Genomic DNA, 16058 nt, shown 5'->3' with positions numbered 1-16058 from the left:
AAACATTTAAATAAAACAGGATATAGAATAAGGAATAAGTAAATCATAAAAATAAAAAGTTGCAAAAATGAAGGCTGTCTGCACATGTGAGATGTGTATGTTAACATGTATATCAGAAAAATAATACAGAGTAGTATGAACATTGAATACTAATGTGTTGTGCAAAATGAGCATTATGCCACAGGGGGAGATGGATTTATAAGTTCAGTTTAAAAGTGCAGAATGTCCACTGTGGTTGGTGAGTGCTACAGCTCTGGGGAAAAAAAGCTGTTAGCATGTCTAGTAGTGCTGACTCTGATAGCCCTGAGTCTTCTACCAGAGGGCAGTAGCTGAAAAAGTTGATGTCCAGGATGAGAAGTGTCAGCAATTATTTTGCTGGCTCGTTTCATCACCTTGCTGGTGTAAATGCTCTGAAGTGGTGGCAGGCTACATCCAATGATCTTCTCCGCTATCCTGATTATGCACTGGAGTTTGGCTCGTTCCTGTGAGGTGAACGAACCAAACCAGATTATAGATGATATAAGGACGGACTCGATGATCACTGTGTAGAACAGGATCATCAGACTCTGCGGCAGGTTGAATTTCTTTAACTGTCTTAGAAAGTACATTCTTTGCTGTGATTTCTTAGTGATGGAGACTATGTTCTCCTCCCACTTCAGATCCCTGGATATGGTAGTGTCCAGGAATTTGAATGACTGCACAGTGGAAACCACAGAGGACGGGTAGGATGGGGGGGGGGGTGACATCTAAAGTCAATCACCATCTCCACTGTCTTTTCTGTGTTCAGCAGCAGATGGTTGCTGCTGCACCACGAAACCAGATGTTCAACTTCCTTTCTATAGGCAGACTCATCTCCGCTGGTTATAAGACCCACCACAGTAGTGTCATCTGCAAACTTCAGGATTTTCACGGCTGGTTCGTCAGAAACACAGTCGTTGGTATACAGACTAAAAAGGAGAGGTGAAAGCACACAACCTTGTAGTACTCCTATACCTAGGGTCCGAGGATCTGATGTGTGCTTCCCTAGTTGCATCTGCTGTCTCCTGTCAGTCAGGAAGTCCATGATCCACCGGCAGATGGAATCTGGCACCAACAGCTGGGACAGTTTAACCTACAGCAACTCTGGCACTACAGTGTTGAACGCCAAGCTGAAGTCCACAAACAGAACTCTAGCGTTGGTTCTAGGGCTGTTGAGGTGGTGTAGTATGAAGTGCAGGGCCAAACTGATGTATCGTCGACAGACCTGTTTGCTCTGTATGCGAACTGCAGGGGATCGAGCAGAGGGTTTGTAATAATCTTCAGGTGGGTTAGGACCAGATGTTCAAAAACCTTTATGAATACAGAGGTCAGTGCTACTGGCCTGTAGTCCTTTAATCCAGTAAAATTCCCTTATCATGTAAACATAAGGTGAAGGAAAAAATTCAGCATGGCAATTATAAGTAGGGTGGAAGAACCAACTGATTGGTGTTCTGGAATGGTGGTAGAGCCAAAAAACAATGGAACAGTTTGCATATGTGGTGGCTGGGTTTGAGTCAGACTGTGCAATGATGCAGGATTTGCATCCAGGAAAAGAAACATGCAATGGAACCTCTTCTGCCGACTGAGTATCCAGAGCGTTCTTTGCAGAAATTAGGAACAAATTTATTCAAGCTTAAAAGCCAGAATTAACTTCTTGTGGTGAATTATTACTTGAGATATGTGGAAATGACTCACCTTACTTGCGCAAGATGCTCTGTTATCATAGTTTACTTGAAGTCAAGGTTTTCCTGACACAGTATCCCACAGACATTCATTACTGCCAGTGGAACACAATTTTCAGGTCTTTGCAAACTTTGCTGAAGAAAATCTCCTGAAGAAAGTTTCTGATCCATACATGGCATTATTGGCATACACTTTTACACAGTGGATGTAGTCCTGCCCATCTTCTCATGGAATAAAATTTGTGGATTACTGTCAACGCTTCCTGGATTGTTGTGTCCATCCCTTCCTGACAATGGTGCTGTCCATTCTAAGGAAGGGTGTAAGAGGACGTCAGCTGCACAGACCTTTCATATGTACCACAGAGTCCGAAACCTGAGTCAACTGCATCCTGAAAGTGAAGTTTGGATTACAGACACTAATGTAACAGGAACTGTTCAGAAACAGTACACCACTCCACGGTTGTATCTGGTGAATACACCCCATGATATGGTATGACAGAACCGTCATCACCTCATTCCCTTGGCCCCCTGAGGAGGGTAGAGAGGGTTGGCTAGAGCAACCTCAGGAGCCTGCTTCACCTTCATCACCTACATCTTCAGAGTGTATACCAAAAATTGGGGAAATGTTGATGCAGCACACAGGGCTCAAAACTAGATCTTGGTGAGCTGTAGTGAGGCTAAACAGATTGGAAAAACAAGAGGAAAGAAAAGTGTTAAATATTCTTTCTATGGTAGCACTGAAGGAAAGGAGAATTTTGACTGTTAAGAAGGTTTGGAAAATAAAACGGGTTCTTATTCAAAATGGCAGATGTGGGATAATCTGTATCAGTCTGGTGTCGCATCTGTGTAAGGACAGCAGGGGGAGCTCTAAATAACGGTATCAGAGGGGAAGAAAAAGTACTGTGGCGGTGTGTGCTGAACATCATAAAGTCAGTCAAGAAGTTCTGCAGCAGCCTCGAAGTCACTTATTAATAGAGAATGCAACAACTCCCACCTGTTCATGAGCTCCTTCCTTCTTTGAAATTGCATACGGTAACGTCAAGGTAATGACATGTTCCGCCCCTTCTCTTAATGTTAGCGTAGCACAGAGCTTCGGCATATCAAGCCACAAAAAAAATTAAATACACAAAAATACTTATGTAGTTTGTCTATATTATCTCATTTCCAGTCAAATTTAGACTGAACAACCAATCTGAAAATTCCCACGGCCGACCGTCGACGGCGATTCAGCATGCACAATTGGCTGAAACAGGACCAACTAGAGCCAACGGTGCGGGACACACTGCACTAAGTGCAGGCAACGATCAGTCACCGACGCTGTCCGACGGCCAGTTGTCGGCTGAACGTGTCCCTAGCAGAGGTATGTACTGATTTGGTAGTTTTTGACAGCATTATACTGGCCACTAGTGTGCTTTATGTGAATTGCAAGTTTTCTGAAACATTTCCTGTCTACTGACATCTACGGAACAATTACTGTATGTTCTTGTAAGCAAAACATATACGCAATTTTAATACAAAAATGGACTATTAAGGACTAACATACAGTATATACAAAGAAAAATAACATCCTTTTTACATAACATTTTGGAAGCCTTATTATATATATATATATATATATATATATATATATATATATATATATATATATATATATGTGTGTGTGTGTGTGTGTGTGTGTGTGTGTGTGTGTGTGTGTGTGTGTGTGTGTGTGTGTGAGTCACATGATTGAAGGGAACCAGTACATTTTCAAGAGATGGATTACATGTACTGCTGATATGCACAGTACTAAAAGAAAGAAAATTAGGTGCATATATGCTGGTTGTTTACAACTTGAGATGATCCAAAATATTCCTTTTATTATCTCCTACTCTGGCTATGAACCATTACTTTATTATTCTGTACTGCTTGTAAATTCCAGAACAACAAATGAATGACTTAGTTCAGAAAGTCGACTGCAGTTTGGTAACGTTCCTCTGGTGCATGCCGTGGTGTCTGACCAGCTCATCTGAACGGGCGAACTTCTTGTGACAGGTTGGCCAGCGACAGGTAAAAGGCTTCTCACCTAGAGAGTAAGAGAGAAAGAAAACAGGAGCATAACGCTTTTTAAAAAAAGGCTTGTTTTTGCAAGAGAATATTTGCATTTATGCTAACTGATTGTTCTGCTGAACCTAGAGACCTGGAGAAGGATAAGACAAAAAGGGGTTTTACGCACTTGTTTTACCTGTATGAGTCCGGGTATGGGTCTTAAGGTGGTCTGAGCGCGAGAACTTTCTCTGACACGTCTCGCACTGAAAGGGTTTCACTCCTGCAGGATGATAAAAAAAGGCCAGGATATGGACGCAGCAGGAAAGTGAGGTATGGGCGCAACCCTGCCGTCCACAACAGGAGGGACCCCACGTAAGGAGCGTATCACAGCACTGAACAAGGCAAGGTGGTGAGTGCATAGCGGATGGGAATGTTCTAGAGAGGAGCAGGGTGAAGAGGTGAGAGGGAGAAGGCAGAACAGGGTCCAACCTGTGTGTCTGCGCTGATGTCTCTTAAGCTGGTCTGATCTGGAGAACCTACGGCCACAGTCAGTGAAGTCACACTGGTAAGGCTTCTCCCCTGAGCATGCAGACAGTCACACACACACACACACACACACACAAAACCAAGTCTATTGCATTTCAAAGCCACCATTTACATTCTCAAAGCTGTGGGAAGTGCAGAGTAGGTGGATGAATGCTTCTGGGTTTAACACAGGACTTCCACATGGGGGCACCATTTCATTTTTAACTCAGGCTGGAATCTCACTCAAAAGGCCTTGTCACAATCAATATTTACTTGTATCTGTTTCTTATTTATATCCTAATTCCTAAAAGGTTTGATATTACACACAACAAGGTAAGACCACATAGTGCAAAAGTGTAACATACTACATAGCCAACCATTACAACTTCACTAATTATTACATAATTCCAATTCCAGAGTCTGAATAATTCCCCAAACAAAAGAAGACAAATGGAATGTTAGATGAAGAGTTTGGGAGGCACAATGCTCTTGGAGCAAGCCAGCAGACATGACATCTTTAATTTGTTGCACTGTAGTTTATTATAAAACTATTATTTATATAAATATGAATTATTATTCATAATGTCCATTGGCATTTTATTGATGTACTTTATGTATGCATGGCACTGAGCAGGTTGTGACAGTGATGAACTAGCTCAGAGAAACCTAGTGGAAAAAGCCCCAGGCTTATGGATTTCTCCATAATTTGAATGAATCATATTAAGCAGCATTGAATAATGTTGCTGACTTTCTTGTACATAAACATCTTGGGAGTGGCTCTAAGTAACTGGATGTGAGGCGGCTTAGTGACATCACCATAGCTACTGTAATGATTTTGGTAACCATCTGTTTTTTCTGTTTTTGTGTGCGTCTGCATACATATCCCTGTATATTCACTACGTTGTTGTGTAACACTTACCAGATTCAGAATGTCATGTGCAGTAAAGAAATATTTCTGAGATCTTAAGTCACAGATTTGTCACAAGAAATATTTTTACTTGTATGTTTGTCATCGGACAAGGAATTGTTTTGATAACCATGCTGACATATGAAACACCACCCATGGAAATGCTCTTGTTATCAAAGATTATTATTAAATATTACTATTGTACATATCTCCAAAGAGTAAGTGCAGTGTAGAGATATTCAAGATTGTGGTGAAGTAAAAAAGGTTTCCAGAGAAACATGGCATTTCAGACAGAGATCTCACACACACACACACACACACACACACACACACACACACACACACACACACACACACACACACACACACACGCCTCTTATATATATTACTGGATTATTGAGTAATCCTTTCACTTATGTACTGATTATAATTTTAATCACATCTGGAATCTGTAATAATCTTGGTATATAATGATCTTGGGTCCTTATTGAATTCTTATGCAAAGAAATGTTTCGCTCATGCCACAGATTACTCATATGGGGCTCAGTGATGTGTGTTCAGTAGCGGTGATGGTGGGCACTTTTAGAGAGGGCAAGTCTAGGAGCCAGCCGAGCACTGGTAGGGAACTGTCTCTCACCTGTGTGTTTCCTGCCATGCATCTGCAGGTGGGACAGTTTGAAGTATCTTTTGCTGCAGCCAGGGTAAGAACACATGAATGGACGTTTCTCGTTGGGCTCCGTTGACCTCACTATGGGGGGAGCAATGCTCGGCATTCGACATACATCCTGATGGGCAAGGTAGAAAAGGAGAGATCAAACCAAAAGTTGAATTCCCCGTTAAGACTGCATACTGTTCATATGCAATGTGAAATACTGCCCTCAAATTTATCTGATTAAGGTTTACTACAGCTATCAACATCTATAACATGTTGCTGAAGTGTTTACTTTTGACTTTTGAGGCTAAATTTTTGTTAATGTTCTGGTTTAAGATTCTCTGTAACACTCTTAGCCATAAGCCTGTTCAACATCAATTCAGCTCCTAAAAGCCAGAAGAGTACAGCAGAATAGGGGAGAAGAACAGAAAAAGGTTATAAAGTATGTTCACAGAAACATACACACATGCGCGCGCACACACACACACACACACCTATCAGTTCTCAAGGGAATTTTTGTTTTTTCAGATGCTGAAAGATGTTCATTGAGTCTGAATGATTTATTTGCACTGGCCAAGGCAATGCATAAAAGCCTGATCCTTAGTTCTAATGGAGTCACCGAAAGGCGCTCTCTGACAGAGGCTGTTCTCCACACATCTGCTACTTTGGCAGGCTTTAATACACTGTGGCTGTATTCAGCTAAGGCTTTTCTCTCCTGCAGGACAGCAGGACCGAGCCAGGCAGTAACGGACCGCTGGTCAGGTCCGGTTAATCAAACACTAGCCGCCGCTCTACAGTGCACACTTGAGAAGAGCACTCTGAGCTCGTCGTCCTGACCTTGGCCTTGACGGTGTTTGGCAGAATCTCTGCTAAAGCTGAAAGGCTGGGTGGGAGACGAGCATGCAGCCTTTATCTGAACCTGGATGTGCATGCATGCGTGTGTGAGTGTGAGTGTGTGTGTGTGTGAGGGTGCATATGTGTTCTTGCATATGTGTGTGTTTGTTTGCAGGCAACCACGTGAATTCATCAGAGCATGCTATGTATGTGCGTGCGTGTTTGTGTGTGAGTTGAGTGTATGTGTGTTCATGCTTGTGTGTTTGCTCGCAGGCACCCACGTGAATTCCTCAGAGCGTGTGTGTGTTTGTGTGTGTGTGTGTGTGTGTGTGTGTGTGTGTGTGTGTGTGTGTTTTGCAGGCACCCACCTGAATTCCTCGGAGCATGCCGTGTGTGTGTATGTGGTACTGGGCACTGCAGCTGTAGACTAAAGGAGGGGCAGCTGCTGAAGTCTCATTCTCAAACCCTGCAGTAGGACTGGACAAGACCAACAGAGCATACACAGATCTGTTTACTTCTTACTCTCGAAGTACACCACATGAGAACTCTTTAAGAACGCATTCAGTATGCAGTGGTGTAGACTGTAATGGTCAGAATAATGAAGTAGAAATATAGTTTCTGCCTGGAGACATTTTATTATAACTATATATAATAATTATTATATTACACAATAATTATAATATTTTTATCCTTCTGTCTGTTTTCTTTTTATAGATGATTTTTTTTAAGTGAACACATAATAAATACCTACCATGTATCGTTGTATCTTTCCAATGCTAAGAAATCACTAACTCCACAATTCAGTTACTAATACAAATTATCTTTAAATTAAAAAAAAAAAAGGAAAGGAAAGGCGTTTTCTGAAAACGAAATGAACTGATTGTAGTAACTGAAACCATATAAATAATCGCAATCCCCTCGGGTAATGTGCTTGGAGACGTGCGCGGTATGGAGCGTACCAACCCCCCCCCCCCCCCCCCCCCCCCCCCCCCCCCCCCCCCCGGTCTGCGAGTTTAGACAACTTGAACGGTTGAGGGCACTGAGGAAAGTTCAGGGTCGGGCTCAGAGTGGGCGCGTGGGCGGCAAGTGATTAACAGCTGAGTTCCATAAAGCGCTCTTTGTCCTGTCAACTTAACCTCTCAGGCGGTGCAGTCAGCTAGCGCTAGCGCAGTCATCGCTCCATCTAGGCATCCGTGCTGCCAGCTGGCAAGCAAACACCTCGTCGCTCATGGCAACAGGGGGTCAAGGCCCTGGCAGCCATGACGATTATCTGGACAAGCGTAAGTATTCTGCCTTGCATTGCCTACCGCCCATCTAAAAAGAATATTTCCCTAGTGCTAATGCACTTACACACGTAACCCTCCCATACAGCTGTAGGCACCTACTCTCTCTCTCTCTCTCTCTCTCTCTCTCTCTCTCTCTCTCTCTCTCTCAATAACACACACTGCATTCCATCAGTGCCCTTCCACCGCACCTAGAATTAGATGGAATTAGATACTTTATCTTAACTGAACTGGTTGACTGGGCAAAACCCTGACCCCCATTTACCAGAGTGTAAATTTAAGTGTGATCTTTCACTACCTTTTTTTTCTGGAAGAATGTAGACAGGAACTCTTCTAAAACACACTCTCTTTAAACTAGGATACTGGACCATAAGTGGTGATAAAAAAGTTATACTGGTTAAAATCTTGTTCCCTGTGTTTTGGTCCACCACATCTTGTGGCATCCCTTACACATACAGTTAGGGAGACAGTCTCTCTATCTGAATCTTTTTCTCTGTCTCAGCACAGAGGTCACAGGCAGTGGACTATAAATGTAACATGTCAGAGGAAGCACACCACACTCAGGGCATAGGGGGAACAGGAAGGGCGCACACTTCCTGCCTTCCCAACACTGGTCATTCACATTCTCTTTGTCACTGGGCAGAATTTCAATCATGCATGTTGATCCTACGTTACAAGAAGAAACTTTTACACTCCTTTTTCTAAAAATGAGCACTTTTAAAGCCTTACACAAACAGATCCTTTCCTGACCCTTGCTAATTTTCCTCCTACTCTACTCTTCCTCCAGAAGATTTTAAAGTTGCTTTTTAAAGGTGCTATTATGCCTAATCTCTTCCCAGTGCTAGGCATAGCCATGCAGCTGTGTGCACATGAGAAGCGGAGGCCGGCTCTTTGATGATAACCCAGAGGAGAGGCTATCTGTCAGAGACAGTCTATCAGCCACCACAGAAGACGCCCTCTCAGGCCAGGTCAGAGGGAGATCAGACTACGTGTACTGCTTCCTGCCCAGACAATACCTCCAAACAGACCCAAATATACTATCCAAATACTTACATGTGGGGGATTAAAAAATGCAGAGGCCTGACAAACAATAGCACTGGAGGAAATGGTAAAGGGATGTGAGAAGGGTCATTATGGGCTCTAAGTAGAAGGGTCATACCTCTTGATAGTAGAAGTCAGAGAGCTGACAGGATTCCAGGCTACACATTCCAGCTGGGATGTCATTTGATACAAATTATCACTGCCAGAGGAAGGCAAACAAAACCGCATTTTACTATAGTTTTAAAACACTTTCTCATACAGAAAAGTAGACCGGAGCAAATTGTTTTGCATGCAAAAGCAAGAGGAAAAAAGAATATGGAGAGTGGGTAATAAAACATGGGTGAATGAGACAATGTTTTTGTGACCACCAGCAATAATGATGATGGTTGTCATAAGTATTTCAGTCACTACTTTAATTAGCAGACAGTACTAAAAATGGGTCTCTGAATCATCTGATCACTACAGGCAACCGTTTTTATGAGAAACGGGTGCTTGTTTCTACACAGTCACATGCCTACAGTGTGCGCAGGCAGCGAAGCACTCTCACACGCCCTCAAAAAGGACGCCCAAGCTCCGGTGCTGTGGAGATGCACAGTGCCTGGTACAGTGTTGGAATCCTGTGATGTCATAGTACCCCTGGAGTGATGACAGCAGGGAGGGGTTGAAGAGGGTCTGAATTACTCAGCATGCAGCATCTAATCTCTGCTGGAGAAGGTCAGGCTGGTTTCTGTGCTAATCAAATGGGTACTTTTATCAGTGCAAAATGAGTAGGTTTTTGTTTTTTTCACACACTTCTGTTTTGTCAGTCAAATGGACTGACCACAAATGCTATGAGTCGTATCCGTTTATCCTTTGCCCACTTATCTGGGGAGATGTTTGTTTTACAGGAACCTATGATTTGAGACTACAAAACCTCATCTTACTGTATTAGTAACCATTGGCCCTGATGGGTAAAGGCATCTACGCATATAAGACTGACAGAAATATATGTCACGGTAATATTAGTCAAACTGGTGATATTTCAGAGTGGGCTGTGGATGAAATGTTAATGTTTTACCAGTGTTTTCTTATCTCAAAAGAATTTTACGGATAGGGTGTAAGAGCAATTCCATTATGCCGGTATTTAGAAATTCTGTGGACATTTTTCCCAGGAGAGCGCACACTTCCCATCCTTCAGCTACTCTCAAGGTTACTGAGTGCAGAGGAAAACGAAGTGGAGTCTCCCCCTTAGCTCCTTTGGAACACTGCTGTTTGGTTGCAGAGAAGTTCAGGCTCCAGAGGGCATTGGCTAAACATACTGCAGTACCAGGTTCTGTAAAGAGGGTATGTGTGTGTGTGTGTGTGTGTGTGGTTGTGTGTATGTGTGTGTGTGTGTGCGTGCATGTGTGTGTGCGTGCATGTGGGGGGGGAGTGCTGAAGAGACAGTCAACTCTTATCAACCCCAGTTCCGTTATTTTGGGTTCTTCACGATCTCCCCTTTTTGCAAACAACTTGAGAACACTATTTGAAGAATGCATCCTCATTGCTGTGCGGCTGGTGCAGAAAAATGCCAGTTATTTTTCTTTCTGTTTACTACCTCTGGCAGTCTGTCCTTTCTAATGTCTGCTCTAATTGGCTCTTCTCTTAGTGAGTCCTACCAACCTCTCATATTGGTTTGTTGCCTCTCCATACCAGCTTGTCATTTTACTCTCTCTTGCGCTACTCTCCCCTGACCCTGTTTTCTTTTGAACGCTCTGGAAAAGGCAGGGAAGAGGCACTTGGAGGACTATAGATCACGCTGAGCGTATTTTGGCCCACTGCGGACTACAGTGAAGTTCGTAACCTTTGCACAGACAGAATGGCTGTGTGCAGGCTGCAATTGTACAGATGTAGTATGCCATTGAGATCACTGTTATAGCAGTTATGCATGGGGTAATAGCGATTTTTTTTTTCTGTCTGGTCACCTAATCACTGCTCTATGCATCAAAAAATCTAATTTGCACAGGTTTACTCTTCACTCATGACAACAGTTGCCATCCATTGCACTGACATGCAAAATGTTACGTCATCAATTCACTGTAACTTCCTCATAGAAGTTGTATGTACATCATGCCCTAAGATTACAGTGCATTATAGATATTACTCCTATGGCACATTGCCTGTCCACTATCTGTTGTGCACAGTGGGTCTGTGAAAGTGCACACCATTAGACACCATTGCAAAATTTCAGCCCCTAGGATTTGTGTACTGTATAGTGAATAAATATTAAGGCTTTTAGACGGTGTCAAAGAAATGGCCCCTTCCAAATACAAATCTTCAGGAAAAGTGAGGCGCTCTACCTATTGTAGGTGTTCCGGAGGAGCAGAGTCTGGCTGTCTGTGGGGGCTTGGCAACCGTAGACAGGAGGAGGAGCTTGGTACTGTTGTTCAACTGCAAAAAAAAAAAAAGAATATCAAATGTATAAAAATACTTTTTGGTTACTACACACATTATTTTCCCTCTTCATTCAGTAGCACTGAATTGAGAAAAGAACATAGCAACTGCTCAGACCCATTTATTTAATCAGAGCCAACACCTACACTTATGAACCCTTTTACATGAATCACTCCAACATGGCTTCTCTTTGCACATAATAATTATCTCAACTATGATGAATGCTCTTTTAAATAGCCTTTAATAACTCACACTTCAGGACTAAAACTGACAGGTCTATTACCACATACACATACATGCATTTGGCCATTTCTCTGTGTATTTCCTCCCAGTTTGAATCAAACTAGAACCTGTCCTTGATGCATTCATACATGTAACAACCTTCTACACCTGATTTCCTGTTTACGTGTGAAAGTAAGCACGTCACAGCAGGACTAAAAGCTCATTGTGGAAGCAGCGGAGAGGGGAGCGTGGCCTTATCCTCACTCCGGTTATCCAAACAGCCCCGCACTCCCGGTATCCATAAAGCACTCCACATCTCAACGACAAGGCGCACTCCTTTAACGTCAGCAGCAGGAAAGGGCGGAGAATTAGTCCCCTGACACCATTAAACATTTCACTAAGCTTCCACACCATGGTCTCTTCTAGTTCTTCTACAGAGGAAAAGGGCTGATCGTTCACCTTAAAGGTGCCATGCAGTGGGCATAAAGAAGTAATTCACTCTTTGTTTCCATTGTCAGACATTGTTGTTGATAATGGTGCATCACTGTTCATGCAATTCGTCCTTCATAGATTTTTTTTTTTTTTGCCATTGATAATTGCCATTAACAATTAGCTATGTTTCCAGAAATAACAATACCAGGGACAGAAGAAAACTTTGCTTGGTAATTTTTGCAACTGCAACTAAAATGAGCATGAACACACAATCACTCAAATCATATAAAATCATATATAATCATCATAAATGAAAACACTGGCCATGCGGCGGGAGGGTTTCCTTACCCATGCTGGTCTGTGGGGACATGGCATCCTCTTGCTTGAATGGGTGGGAACAAGGGAAGGGAGGGGAGTGGTGAGCTGGAGTGTGGCCATAACTCGGAGCTCCATCCAGATCTGCTGTGGGAGAGGGATGGGGGTTATTCCCAGTGCCCAATGCCATCGTTTTACAATTAAGATTCCCAACATAAGTTGTAGATTTTATTCGCTTTTACACAACTGACCCCTAAAAAGAAAGTGACATTTCTCCCGTGCACTCAAAACAACAGCTTTAGATAATTAAAAAATCAAAATCCTAAAGCCACTACAGGGGCCAGTCGCTTGCATGATGAAGAGACATAAAAACACAAAGAGCTAGAAAGTATTGTCTGTTTTGTGAGCCTCTTTATTGGTTATTTTGTAATGGTCCACTTCCTATTGTGTAAGGATGGAATATTTGATTTTTCGGCCAACAAACCAAGAGTAGCTCCTGTCCAGTATGTAGTCTAAACTCATTCCTATTTTAAATTGAACAACCTAGCCACAAAATCCAGTGAAGGTGTTAAATCTAGTAATATGCCATTACTCCAAACACATGCATAGTCCATAATATCCTCTGTAATGTTAGCTTTTAAAATGGAAACCAATGTATATCACCCTGCAGGTAACTGATGCCTGAAACCAATAATATTTACTACATAAAAGTGTTTTTATGGCCTTTTGTAGAAAACAACAAAAAATATCCCAGATGTGGAGGTGGATATGAAATTGAAATATGGTTGTTAATCTTCTTATCTTCTATCTTCGTGGTGGAAAAGGAAACTACAAATCCTTTGGGACAACCACTGGGGACCAATAAGCCCACAACAATTTACTGGAAATCTTGTCATTTTGACTTTGTTTTTAATTTGAAAATCACAAATGAAATATTTGAGTACTAGTCAAGCAATATTAGAATGCTTGACAAATGCTTTGTGGAAGGTTTTGAATCTGGTCAGGGCTTGTAAGGAGGGAAGTCGAACCTAGACTTGATCCTGATAAGTTTTAAGGGAGCGAGTTGGTTTTCATCTTGATTCATATTAGCCATTCATTCTACATGATATATATACACAGATATATAAGCTCACAAGTGTGTGTGTGTCGAGGGGTCAGGAGAAAGAGAGAGCGTAAGAGAGAAAGTATAATTGAGTGAATCAATGAGCATGTGTTCTGTAGTCTATGAACTTCTATCTGAGGTTAAACAGCAGACAGGGATAGTAAACTGTGATTAAATGTCCTCAAATGTCACTGTAGTCAGAGAATCTAAAACTTATGCCTAGATAACTAAAATAATCATGGCATTTAAGTGCTGTAACACTAAAGGAAACCTAATTTCGCATTGTCAACAATCTATTACTTTTGTTTAATCTATGTAAAAAGAAGAAAATCCTTTTCAAAGCAATCATAAATTTGATATACTGAGTATCAGATTACAGCTTGCATATTAAAACTGACAAGAAGTCTAAATACAGTACCACTGATGTTCTAGAAGAAATGCCCTATACTTACACTTTTCTAGCATCTCTGAAGCCCAGGGAGATTTTAGCATTGCAACATCCCTCACTTCAAACATATGATACTTAGTATGTTGTAGCCTGACACTGACAGACACTGATTCCAGACAGATTGTAGGAGTGGACCAAGGACTGGACTTACACGGACTTCGAAGGCCTGGAGGATTGTCTGCGCAGGTGGACAGATAGGGTGCGCTGGGGAAGACTCGACCCTGGTTGCAGCCGCCTGTCCCAGTAAACTGGCCCGAGAAGTGCACAGTGAAGGCCCCGAAGCCACAGTGTGGGTCATCGAGGGGATCGGCCGCCGCCCAGCCCGGCTCCTGCTTGATGAAGGAGTGGGACGGCAGGGCTCCGTAGGGGGAGCCGGGATGGAAGTCCATAATGGGGCCCCACTGTGGAGCGCCACCACTGGCCCCCGGGAGAGCAGGCACGGGGGGCATCAGGGTGCTCAGGTCTCGCGTGTCCGACCCCATCAGCCCGCACGACTCTGCCAGCATTTAGGACAAGCCGTCTAAGAGTGCTAGCTGCAACCACAGCAGCAGACGGTGGCAAGAATCAACTTCTGCGCCACTCTAACAAAAGGAGACCGGACGACTCCTGAAGCCCGAAAATACACTCTACGGCAGTGCCCGTGCAAGAGGTTGGGGAGACCTGCTGGAGCAACGTGAAGGAGATGCAGTGGAAGCCAGTTTCTACATCGCCAAGACTTCAGAGCTGAAAAGGAGACCTGGTTCTTCTTGGGTAAGCTTGAGAAGCAGTGAGAGGGATGTGACTGCGAAGACTCAGTTAAGGGAGTGGATGGGGAGTGGTCGAGTGTGAGGTAGGAGTAGCATGTCTGGGGCTCGTCTGTGTATGTCGGATCTAAAACGACCCCACTGTGGCCCGGTGCAGGAGGAGGAGTTAGGGGAGAAATGATGAGCACTTCATTTGCTTTAGTCATCCCCCAGATAGCACTTTCTGGGTGCTGACTAATGTCATGAATGTGTAAATATAAGTGTGTGTGTTAATGTACATTTTGATGTTATGTTAAAATGTAACATATTAGAAGAAGCAGTATTAATTGTATTATTATGCTACATTATGTTCAAGTAGTCTAAGGATTGTATTATAGCTATTATTTGAGTGAAGTCTCAAGGAAATTGGTCTTGGCAAAAGGAAGCATAGGGTTAATTATTTTTATAATTAGTTGTGAAAATATATGCAGCATGCTTTGCATCTCTTAACGTTAGGTTCCTCTTTTTTCTCTTCTTGGTGGAACACTTTAATCATTCCTTTTTTCTTACACAGAGAAGTTGTGGATTTTGAGATTGAACTGTCAATGTACTGAAATAGCAAATAAAATGTTTTACACAATGTCCAAGTAACTGAAAAAGTAGTCTTCAAATGCAGCTATTTCAGATGGAAGATGTGCTCTCAAACCATACACTCAAAAGCACAATCTTTAAATATTAGGTAAAAGTGTTTTTTCTGGCCACTTCTGTTGTTATGGGTTATGTTTCTGGAGAGACCAGGCATCACCAAGCACGGCTGAAATTCTGTTGAACTAAACAGGGCTTGGTTTGGGAAGGAGGGTGTTTGGTAATGTCTGAGAAGTAATGATCAAGGAGCACAGAATGAAATATTACTAAATCCAGCAGGGGAAAAGAAAGTGGAATAGAAACTATTGCATCCACTTTTAGCCATTTTAAAAATATGCTACAGGTGTCTGGATATGCTTGACAAATGTAAGTAAATAAATAAATAGAGAATGCAATTACTTTCATAGAGTATGTAATTAATTTCATTACTGCTTACAAATAGCCTAAATTTAATTTTTAGTTTTGAGTATTATGTTTTAGTTTCAATTAACAGACAAGTCCTTTTTCTATAAAATGCTTCCAGACAGAATTTAAAAATAATTTTCCATGTCAAAAAGTGTCATATTCCTTAGCTTTACCTGCCAAAGTGTTCCCTGTCAGCACAATAGATTACCTGTTTTGCCAAACACAGGGATCTTACAAAAATGGTACTGAGCAGTAAAGCTATCACTGGCACTGGGGGAAATATATAAAGCCAGTATGAGTATCTACACATAGACAAAGCCAGAACATCTGTCAAAGTAACTGGGATTATGTGTCATTCTCTAGGTTATTTGCTTTAGCAAGCAAGAAA

The 16058-nt window shown here is 42.3% G+C and overlaps 1 protein-coding gene and 1 long non-coding RNA gene across 10 annotated transcripts; one reads left to right on the top strand and one right to left on the bottom strand.

Moving 5' to 3' along the window:
• The first annotated feature begins 2535 nt into the window (after nucleotides 1-2535).
• On the top strand, nucleotides 2536-4092 carry LOC118241274. Its single transcript, XR_004775956.1, has 3 exons — nucleotides 2536-3060; nucleotides 3619-3746; nucleotides 4012-4092. It is a non-coding gene; the product is annotated as an uncharacterized LOC118241274 (long non-coding RNA).
• Nucleotides 3398-14713, bottom strand: wt1b (WT1 transcription factor b). 9 transcript variants are annotated; one of them, XM_035525786.1, is made up of 9 exons: nucleotides 14050-14713; nucleotides 12382-12495; nucleotides 11286-11376; nucleotides 9086-9166; nucleotides 7012-7150; nucleotides 5795-5942; nucleotides 4215-4304; nucleotides 3913-4005; nucleotides 3398-3762 (listed from the first exon to the last, which is right to left on the bottom strand). In XM_035525786.1, the coding sequence occupies exons 1-9, from the start codon at nucleotides 14402-14404 to the stop codon at nucleotides 3641-3643; spliced, it is 1233 nt and encodes a 410-aa protein (XP_035381679.1). In that variant the 5' UTR covers nucleotides 14405-14713; the 3' UTR covers nucleotides 3398-3640. The 9 variants fall into 9 exon arrangements, with proteins under 9 accessions (XP_035381679.1, XP_035381681.1, XP_035381682.1 ...); XM_035525788.1 differs by having other exon boundaries at nucleotides 3922-4005; XM_035525789.1 differs by having other exon boundaries at nucleotides 7012-7120.
• Between the last annotated feature and the right edge of the window lie 1345 nt (nucleotides 14714-16058).

Source organism: Electrophorus electricus, chromosome 4, assembly GCF_013358815.1.
Source record: "Electrophorus electricus isolate fEleEle1 chromosome 4, fEleEle1.pri, whole genome shotgun sequence".
Lineage (NCBI taxonomy): Eukaryota > Metazoa > Chordata > Actinopteri > Gymnotiformes > Gymnotidae > Electrophorus > Electrophorus electricus.
Note: the sequence above shows the minus strand (reverse complement) of the source record. Positions and strands in the feature narration are given on the sequence as shown.